General features: G+C 36.6%; 1 protein-coding gene and 1 pseudogene across 1 annotated transcript; both read right to left on the reverse strand.

The window, feature by feature from the left end:
- Positions 1-5,376: 5,376 nt before the first annotated feature.
- On the reverse strand, positions 5,377-6,432 carry LOC126076340 (olfactory receptor 9K2-like). The gene has a single exon (XM_049884888.1). It carries the CDS (start codon positions 6,367-6,369, stop codon positions 5,377-5,379), a length of 993 nt encoding a protein of 330 aa, XP_049740845.1. The 5' UTR covers positions 6,370-6,432.
- A 2,771-nt stretch (positions 6,433-9,203) lies between these two features.
- Positions 9,204-10,425, reverse strand: LOC126076341 (olfactory receptor 9K2-like; annotated as a pseudogene).
- Between the last annotated feature and the right edge of the window lie 874 nt (positions 10,426-11,299).

The following is an 11,299-nucleotide window of genomic DNA, read 5'->3' on the forward strand; positions in this document are numbered from 1 at the left end:
GAGCTAGAGAGAATAAGAAATGCTGGTGGTCTGTTTCTCTTGGGGAGATATTGTATCCCTTGACTGAGAACAGGGAGGAGAGTGAGCCCTGTGTTCTTGATGTGTGTGTGTGTGAGAGAGAAACTATGTTTGCATTTATGTGTGTGTGTGGTGTTTGACAGAGGGGGTATGCAAAACATGGTTAAAGGAAAATATAGGTGAATATTTTTCTTCCCAGTAGTCATCCCATTGTTAAGGTCCTTTTTTTCTTGATTTTATCTAGTAGATAAAACCTGTGCCCGGGACTCTGGTGTGCTGGGATCATACAGAACTAGGAGTCTCTTTTATTGAAGGCTTGCTTCATTCTAGATCTGAGTGTTGTGTGAAAGTGTCTGCATTTTACTTCCTGGAGGTGGTTGAGGAAACACGCCTCTTTCTAACCTAAACATCTTTTTTCTCCATTTTAGGTGAAAGACAATACTCCACCTTAGCACAGTGACCACTTACCTGAAATCTTCATAAATGTTGTATCATGACCAATGCTTTATTTGTTATCTAGTGAGTTCTATGTTTTCTCTACTATTCTATATTAAAATATGAGTGAAGGAATAGAAATTAGTTAAGGTAAAAGAGAGGATTTTTTTTTTTTTTAATATGAGTTGGGAGATAAATAGATATAGTATCTGATAGGATGCTATTTTCCATCTAATTGTGGCTCTGTTCCTTTTTTCTCACTTTCAATCTATTCTAATACAGTATTTTTACACAAATAACACGCACCTTCTATGTGTGTCTACCAAACTCTCTCTCCCCCACAAGGTATTTTCATATGTACACTATGCCGATTTTTTTTTTTTTTTACTGCAATTTGTAAAAAAAATTGAAATAGTGGCACTTATACAAAAAAAAAAAACTTGTGTGGGGAGGGAGTGATTGGCAAACATACTTAGAAGACACACATTATTAAGTAAAAATATGGTAGTTCCCAGCAGAAAAAAGATAAAGCCTCAAATAATATAGTAAGTAGTTTCTCAAGATTTATCTGTTGAAATGAAAACATAAGTAAGTCTGGAGAACTGAGGATGCTCCATGGTAGAGAATCAAGGTAAATGGACCAAGGAAGTTATTGTCAGCATCTTTCAGATTTTGGGGACATGAAATAGTATAAAGGGGTGAGGAAAGAACAAATCAGATATTAGTTAAATGTATGAATTTAACAAGTTTATATGAAAAATTTATATCATTTAATCTTTCAAATATTTCTTCAGAGGTGGATATTATTGTGTATCCCCTTTTATATGAGGAAATCAACATCCAAGCATATTATGTAACTCTCCCAAAGTGACATGAGCAAAAACAGAATTTAAAAACAGTCTGACTACTGAGCTTATTCTCTTAACTCTTAAGTTAACTATTAAATTTATTACTCTTATTTCTCTCTCAGTTTATAGGGTAGCATTTCCCCTGTCACTGATGCTCAAACACTGTGTTGTTGTTGTTGTTAGGTGCCGTCGAGTCAGTTTCTACTCATAGTGACCCTATGTGCAACAGAATGAAACACTACCCAGTCCTGCGCCATCCTTACAATCGTTATACTTGAGCTCATTGTTGCAGCTACTGTGTCAATCCACCTAATTGCGGGTCTTCCTCTTTTCTGCTGACCTTGTACTTTGCCAAGCATGACGTCCTTCTCCAGGGACTGATCCCTCCTGACAACATGTCCAAAGTATATAAGACACAGTCTTGCCATCCTTGCTTCTAAGGAGCATTCTGGTTGCGCTTCTTCCAAGACAGATTTGTTCATCCTTTTGGCAGTCCGTGGTATATTCAATATTCTTTTCCAACACCTCAATTGAAAGATGTCAATTCTTCTTTGGTCTTCCTTATTCATTGTCCAGCTTTCACATGCATATGATGTGATTGAAAATACCATGGCTTGGGTCACGTCCACCTTAGTCTTCAAGGTGACATCTTTGATTTTCAACACTTAAAGAGATCCTTTGCAGCAGATTTGCCCAATGCAATGCGTCTTTTGATTTCTTGACTGCTGCTTCCATGGCTGTTGATTGTGGATCCAAGTAAAATGAAATCTTTGACAACTTCAATCTTTTCTCTGTTTATCATGATGTTGTTTATTGATCCAGTTGTGAGGATTTTTGTTTTCTTTATGTTGAGGTGTAATCCATACTGAAGGCTGTGGTCTTTGATCATTATTACCAAGTGCTTCAAGTCTTTTTCACTTTTAGCAATCAAGGTTGTGTCACCTGCATAACGCAGGTTGTTAATGAGTTTTCCTCCAATCCAGATGCCCCTTTCTTCTTCATATAGTCCAGCTTCTCGAATTATTTGCTCAGCATACAGATCGAATAGGTATGGTAAAAGGATACAACCCTGATGCACACCTTTCTTGACTTTAAACCACTCAGTATCCCCTTGTTCTGTTTGAAAAACTGCCTCTTGATCTATGTAAAGTTTCCTCATGAGCACAATTCATGTGTTCTAGAATTCCCATTCTCTGCAATGTTATCCATAATTTGTTCTGATCCACACAGTCGAAAGCCTTTGCATAGTCAATAAAACACAGGTAAACATCCTTCTGGTATTCTCTGCTTTCAGCTAGGATCCATCTGACATCAGCAATGATATCCCTGTCCTCTTCTGAATCAGGCTTCAATTTCTGGAATGTCCCTGTTGATATACTGCTGAAGCCGTTTTTGAATGATCTTCAGAAAAATTTTGCTTGCTTATGATACTAAGGAAACCTGGTGGCGTAGTGGTTAAGTGCTATGGCTGCTAACCAAAGGGTTGGCAGTTCGAATCTGTCAGGCGCTACTTGGAAACTCTAGAGGGCAGCTCTACTCTGTCCTACAGGGTCACTATGAGTCGGAATTGACTTGACGGCACTGGGTTTGGCTTTGTTTTTTTTTTATGATGTGGGAAATCCTGGTGGTGTAGTGGTTAAGTGCTACAGCTGCTAACCAAGAGGTCGGCATTTCATATGCACCAGGCACTCCTTGGAAACTCTATGGGGCAGTTCTACTCTGTTCTGTAGAATCGCTGAGTCAGAATCGACTTGACAGCAGTGGGTTTGGTTTGGTTTGGTGATATTAATGATATTGTTCTATAATTTCTGCATTTGGTTGGATCACCTTTCTTGGGAATAGGCATAAATATGGATCTCTTCCAGTCAGGTGGCCAGGAAGCTGTCTTCCATATTTCTTGGCATAGACGAGTGACCACCTCCAGCACTGCATCTGTTTGTTGAAACACCTCAGTTGATATTCTGTCAATTCCTGGAGCCTTGTTTTTCGCCAATGCCTTCAGAACAGCTTGGACCTCTTCCTTCAGTACCGTTGGTCCCAGATCATATGCTACCTCTTGAAATGGTTGAACATCAACTAATTCTTTTTGATATAATGACTCTGTGTATTCCTTCCATCTTCTTTTGATGCATCCTGCATTATTTAATATTTTCCCCATAGAATCCTTCACTATTGCAACTTGAGGCTTGAATTTTTTCTTCAGTTCTTTCAGCTTGAGAAACGCCAGATGTGCTCTCTCCATTTGGTTTTCCATCTCTAGCTCTTTGCACATGTCACTATAGTACTTTAATTTGTCTTCTTGAGCCGCCCTTTGAAATCTGTTCAGTTATTTCATCTGTCAGTTTGTCCTACTGTGGGGGCTTGCATGTTGTTGTGATGCCGGGAGGTATGGCAGCAGTATTCAGATACCAGCAGGGTCACCCATGGAGTACAGGTTTCAGCTGAGATTCCAGACTAAGACAGGCTAGAAAGCAGGACCCGGCAGCCTACTTCTGAAAAGAATTAACCAGTGAAAACCTTATGAATAGCTCAAACATTGGAAGTCGCTATTTAGTGTAACTTTATTCTTATTTTATCAGCTAGTCAATTAATATATTCAGTTAGTTTACTTGCTATTTTTAACATATTCCCTCTCTTCACTACTTCTAACAGAACTCCCATCATCAAAGTCATTCTTACCTCTTTCTTGAACTACGACCACATTTTCTAGGTCTCTCATCTGTTAATATTTATTTTCTACAGAGCTACCAGTATAATTTTTCTAAATGCCAATCAGATTTAATTTCTACTTAAAAAAAACCCCTTTATTTTTCCACTTTCATCAGAATAAGAGTTATCATTCATTGCTTGACATGTTGATATCCGTAATTTCCACGATTTTCATCATAAATCTCATCAGTCACTCCCTGCCTTGTCCATTAAAAACAAATTATTAACCTTCATGCAGTACATCATATAATCCTTTGTTTCTCTTTGCATGGAAAACCTAACTATTTAATCTGACTCAATTCTATCCATTTAAAATGTGCTTAAGAAGTTTTTGCTGACCATTATTACCACTTGCATTTAGAGGCTCCCTTTGTATCTTTATGTATGTCTTTATTCACTGTGTTTACTGCTCAATATTTTAGTTCTGCTTAACAAGTTGCTTTTATAATTTGACTGTGAGTTTCATAAGTACAGAAATACCTAGGGACTATATGGGGCCCTCATGGTTCAGTGGTTAACCATTTGGCTGGTAACCAAAAGGTCAGCAGTTTGAATCCACCAAGATTCCTTGGAAACCCTGTGGGGCAGTTCTGCTTTGTTCTGTAGGGTCGCTATGAGTCAGAAGTGACTTGACAGCACCGGGTTTGGTTTGGTTTGAGGGCCCATGTATCTATATATCTATTTATCATGGGCCACAAAGGTATCAGGATTCGGTAAATGTTTGTTTGATCAGTAAATATTCAAAAAGGCATATATAACAAAAATGGATTATCCTTTCTGTTTGTTTTCAATATAGCTTTCTTATGAGCATTATCAAGAAAAATTTATTGATCTAATAAATATTTAGATGGGGGACAAAATAATGACAAATAAAGCTAGAGAAACCATGAAATAAATAGTGTAAGTCATTCAGCCTCTGGAAATAAGGGAGACTCACAAAGTCACCTTTATAACTCTGTACAGTGAAAAGTATCAGGTTTCTCACTACATATGGAAAAATATTTCTTAAGTAAATCTAATATTTTATTTCTTCTGCTTATTACATCAACTTTTGTTATCTCTGCCTGTATACATTTCAAACACATTACATGTTACTGACTCAAGAAATTAATACATCCCAAACGTCATTAAGAAGACAGTACAAACTAGGAAATATATTTTCATTAAAAAAAATACATGTCCGTTATTGCCTTTACTCAAAATTATGATGTACATATGAAAAAAAAAAAAAAAATGAAGTCACTTCAAAATCAATAAGTATGGAAAATGTAGCCCAAATTTATTTCTCAGACGTAAGCATGTGGAATCCAAATAAATAAGCTCTGTAACATAAATTTTTCCAACGTCAGTGGGAACAGTCTTTGTCTCAGTACTTCACTAAATTATTATCAATATCTAAGACTGTTAAAAAATAATTAAATAAAAAACTTTTTTTTTTCTTCAGGATCTTTCTCAGAGCTTCTTTGACATCGTTGTTTCTCAGAGAATAAATCAAAGGATTCAACATGGGGGTGACTAGGGTGTAACATAAGGAGGCCACTTTACTCAGCTCAGGAAACCTGTCAGGAGTCAGATACATAAAAAAGGCAGCACCATACAGCACACTCACGACTCCAAGGTGGGAGCTGCAAGTGGAGAAGGCTTTCTTACGTCCCTCGGTGGAGTGTATCTTGAGAACTGTAGACACAATAAACATGTATGAAACAATGATGACTATGATGGTAGGCAAGATGATGCTGCTGGATAAAGAAAAAAACACTATTTTATAGAAATAGAGGTCAGAACATGAAATCCTCTGAAGTGGGCGACTATCACAGTAGAAATGGTCAATGGCTCGAGAAGCACAAAAGGATAAGGTGAATGTTATGCTGGTCAGAAGAACTGAACTGATGCAGCCACAGAAATAGGAACCAGCCACCAACTGAATGCAGAGAAGTGTTGACATCTGCACAGAGTAGAGGAGTGGATCGCAGATGGCAATGAAGCGGTCATAAGCCATGGCTGCAAGGAGAAATGCCTCAGTCACAATGAAGAGGGCAAAGAGAAAAAGCTGAGTCACACACCCTGCAAAGGAGATGGACTTGCTCTCAGACCAGAAGTTGATCATAGCCTTGGGCGCAATCACAGAGGAATAGAAGAGATCAATGAAGGAGAGGTTGCCTAGGAAGAAATACATTGGTGTGTTCAGCCGGGGATCAGTCATGATAACGGCCATCATCCCAACATTCCCTAAAAGGATCACGGCATATACAAGCAGAAATAGGAGGAAGAAGAGAATATGCAGCTCTGGGCGGACCCTGAAGCCAACAAGAATGAAGTCAGTCACTTCTGAATGATTCCTTGTTTCCCTGTCACCCATGGCAGAGACCTGCTGAGAGGGACAAGGCAAAACAAAACAAAACAAATGAACTCTTGCCTTTGATCCTAGTGTTACACATAATCCCTTAGAGTGTTAGGATTTCAAGCTACTGTGTAATCATTAATTATTTTAGCCTTGTAGAGACACTGTGACATAAGTGGAAGCTGATTTCAATTGAAGATGAATTCAAAGGTTAGTTTCATTTTCTAATACCAGCAAGTGGTGGAATTAGGTCTTTTGTCTCTGAGTCTAGTACAATGGCTTTTCTCCCCATTGCATTTCACATTTACAAGTACCACTTCTCTATGTATTTCTTACTCATGATTTACACAATAACTTCAATACTGTGAAGCAGTGGTTGGAAGTGAGCACAAATAGTTGACATTTGGTAAACAATTTAGGTAGTCTCAGTTTGGAGCTATTGGGGCCTTTATTAGGAATAGTTTCCTAGATTGCAATCTTTATGGGAGGAGATTGCCAGGCCTTTTCACTTATGGAACTGTTAGTGGGTTTGAACTGCCAACCTTTAAGTCAGCAGCCAAGTGTTTAACCATACTGCCACTAGGTCTCCTTCAGAGAATCAGAGAATCTTAGGATCCCAGAAATAGAAAATATTATTATAGAAGATCTCAACAGAGTTGTACATCAGTATACCAAATATTCGGTAAATACCAACAATGCAAAAAATTAAAGAAAATATAAAGCACATTATATTACAAAACAATTCACATATGTGCAGGTCCAAAAATTGTAATGGGAAGATGACACAGTGCAGTACAAATAAGAGTGTTTGAGATGTCTAATGAAATCTTTGGCCTCTCAAGATCACATTACTTTACTAAAAACTTTCTCCGCATGGACTTCTGTGCAAAGTTTTTAAATTCCTTATAAACAACAGTTTAAGGCAGTTCTACTCTGTCCTATAGGGTTGCTATGAGTTGGAATCGACTTGGTATATACATGATGCAGAATGTAATCTTCAAACTCTCTTGTTATGGCAACCTTTCAAAAGCAACCCATGCGTCATTGAAAAAAAAAGAAAACGCTTTGTAAGTAAAGCCACAAAAGGTTGGTTTGATGGAGTCTTGATGGCACAAGGAACAAGAACTTTATAAATTAGGCGCTAGATTCCATACAACGATTGTGAGTGATGAAATTATTTACCAAGGGAAAGGTTTACGCAATTATAAAGGAAAAGAAGAGATCCTTTGATGCTTTGAATACCTTCTGCCTTGGTTATAAACTTATCCAGATTCCTTCAAACATTTGGAGTGGTTTAAGCAATGCCACATGTGAAGCTAGACATCGAAATAATGTAATCTGTTATGTCTACAAAACAGAAAATAAATCCACCAGACCAAAAAAATTAAAGCAAATGGAGTTAGGTCGTGTTCTTGTCTGACATTTTATTGCCTTTTTCCCCATAGTGCTTATTAACCTATACTGAATGCCCATTAGCAACAGTCTAATGGGCATTCAGTATAAAAGAGTAACATTTATACTCAGCAAGGTATTTTTTAGACTAATAATCAGCACCAAAGATCAGTTTCCCAAGCTGACTTGGATTCTGTTTTGTTCTCAAATGATATTTTCCTGAATTTAGTATCAAAAAAAATGGTCACTTGAAATATTTGTAAAGAATGGGATAATTGTAAGTGATTTAATAAATCACTTAGCCTCTCTATCTCTTAAGTAAGAAAAATTATTCTTGAAATTCCTTACCCTAATAAATATTAATCCAAAAGATATGTGCCAGTGTGTATTCATCAAAGGAGGCTTTGCTATCTGAACCAAAATGGGGTTGGGTGGAGAAGGCTTAATTGAGGATCTGTGCTATAGGTTTCCACAATGCCAAGCATATGGACAAAACTGGCAATTGTATTTTATATTTAATTTTTGTCTACAATTGATATCATCTGGACATAGGCATTGTAAATTGTAATGTTTAGCTGAAGCATTGTCTAGATCACTTGTAAAAAAGGTAACTCTGACATGAATTTCTCTGGAACCTGGCTTTCCCTGAAAACTGTGGGATGCTGCCTTAACCAACCTTCTCAACTGATGTTGGTTGTTTTCAGGAATAACACATTTTCAAATTACCCTATAATCAAATTAATACACACACCCGTACAAAGACAAACACACATACAGTTATGATCCAACTCTTACGGTCATTTTAAGTCATGGTGATATTTTTAACAGATTTTTTAGCTGACTTCATTTCAGTATAATGCTTTCACTAATTGTATGTTCACACCAACAATTTATATTATCCAAAAGATAGAGAGCATGAGCTGAAAATTGTATGAGAGCAAAGCAGGTGTGACCCTCCATTCAAGGAACACGAAACACAATGTCTGGATTTTAACCAAATGAATGCAATTTTCCCATGTTTCTTCTTCTTAGCTCCTTTAGTTCAGCTAAGAGAACCCTGGCGATCTTTCCGATTCACTTCCTTTTCATCGTATACACAGTCTTTCACATCTTTGATGTGCCATCAAAAACACAAACCAAAGCTAACATTTAGACTGAGTGTCAACTGCATATGCACCAATTGGAGAACAGTTTTCAAATTAATTATTATACTGTTATTCTCTATCTAAATTTTACTTAGGCAAACAGGGAAGACAAACATTAAAATTCTATACTCCCTACTTCCATAGAATACTATTACCTGGAGATTGAGAGACATATAAGTGTTTATAGAAATGCTACAAATATTTTTATGTGTCTAGAAGTTTCAGATTTAACATTGCCTTTAAAAAGTGTGACTAAAGTATTTGGAGGATTCATTACAGAAAAATTATTAATGTTGTGTAATAGAACATTTAAGATTAAAAAAAAATAAACCTGAACTTTAAATGCCTAAGTCTAGAAGACCAGGCAGCTAAATTCAATTGCTGTAAGCAGCTAAAATCAATTGATGTAAGAATCAGTAAAATAAGTGGAGGCGGGTTTAGAATGACATTTTTTTTCTTTTACTGGACTTTTTCCATGTCATCTTTAACATTCTTATTTCTTAGAGAGTGGATTAAAGGATTCAACGTGGGTGTGAAGAAAATGTAACACATTGAAGCTACTTAACGAAATTCAGGTTTGTTTGGGGGTGTAAGAAGTCCCTCAACAAGATGGATTGATACAGTGGCTGCAACAATGGTCTCAAACATAACAACAATTGTGAGGATGGCACAAGACTGGGCAGTGTTTTGCTCTGTTGTACTTAGGGTCACTATGAGTTGAACTTACTTGAAGGTACCTAACAACAATAACAACAACAATGTACGCAAAGGAGACAGTACCACAGAGCAAACTCACAACTCCCAGGTTGGAGCTACCAGTAGAGAAGACTTTCTTCCTCCCTTCACTGGAGAGGATCTTTACGATTATGAACACAATATGCATGTGAGATACTACAGTAACAACCATTGTGGGCATAATAATGATTGTAGCCAAACTAAGTGACACCATCTTATTGACAAAGATATTGGAACAGTTTATCTTCTCAACTGGATTAGAATTACAGTAGAAGTGATTGATGACTCCAGAAGCACAGAAAGACGAGGAGAATGTTATACTGATTCGTATAATGGAACTAACCCAGTCACAGAGATAGGAACCAGTCACCAACTGAATACAGAGGCTTCTTGACATATGGACAGTATACAGGAGTGGGTCACAGATGGCAATGAAGCAGTCATAGGCCACAGATGCCAGAACAGAGAGCATGAAAAAAGAGCTGAGCTGCACAAGGGTATTGACCATGGCTTTGGGTACACTAACAGTGGAGTAGGAGAGATCAATAACAGAGACGTTGCCAAGGGAGAAATACATTGGTGTGTTCACGTAGGGATCAGCCACAATGATGCCAATCATGCTAAGGTTTCCCAGAAAGATCATACCATAAACAATCAGGAATAGTAGGAAGAGGAGACTGTGGAGCTCTGAACGAAACCTGATGCCTACAAGAATGAGGTCAGTCATCTCCCAGTGGTTAAAAGTATAAGAGAAATTCAACAAATAAACTTTCCACTTTTCCCCCAGTATCACAAATAACATTTCACATTATAGAAGACTTTACAGTTGACATAATACTTTCATAAACATCCCATTTGTGCCTCACATGAGCTAACTAAAGATGAGAGATAGTTTGACTTGTGTAATATAACATAACTAGTTACAAATGGATTTTGGACTCAAAGTGAGTCAAATTCAAATCGTGTTCAAGTCTAGTGTTATTTTCAATAAAAGATAGTTTGATATATTTTTAGATTACTTTGTCAGTTGAGATGGTTTATGACCGCCATTTGAGATAGAGATGATAATTTGAAATTAAAGTCTCATAAACTTTTAACGTTAGAAGACTCTTTCTTAAATTTTAACTTACATTCATTTTTTCTCTAATAACACTTTGCTTTGATGCACTAATAAAAATAAATAAATAGAAGAAAATGAAACTAAGAGTACATTCTGAGGCAACACAAACTTTTCACCAAAAAGAGCTCTTAGAACTACAAATAAATTACCAAAGAGTTAATTGTCTTACTTTAAAGTGGAACCAATCTTCAGCTTCTGGAATTAGTCTAATTTTGCTTAAATGTGAAAGTAAAATGTGAGTGATGCCTTTATATTTCTTCTTATCTGTAAAGTTTATTGATCCTACTTTTCTCCAAATAAATGTGTAAAAAAATCCACATCAGTTCAAACTATTCTGAATTTGAGAAAAAATTAGAAGCTTCAAAGTAAGCCACAAATCAAAAAAGTTTACTACATAAAAAACTCGATAACAAATTTTATTAAACTATTTACCTATGATTAAAACCTCAGTTGTTTTAAGAATAAATAAGTACTGACTTCCTTGAAGCATTCAAGTTAACATGTTTGTATTTGGTGGACATGCTAGACAAGGAAAACAACTTTGGTTCTTTGGACT

This window comes from Elephas maximus, chromosome 4 (assembly GCF_024166365.1).
Source record: "Elephas maximus indicus isolate mEleMax1 chromosome 4, mEleMax1 primary haplotype, whole genome shotgun sequence".
In the NCBI taxonomy this organism is placed as follows: Eukaryota; Metazoa; Chordata; class Mammalia; order Proboscidea; family Elephantidae; genus Elephas; species Elephas maximus.

What these genes read in the sequence shown, in the direction of transcription:
- LOC126076340 (XM_049884888.1), bottom strand. Translation starts at nt 6,369, where the DNA reads ATGGGTGACAGGGAAACAAGGAATCATTCAGAAGTGACTGACTTCATT.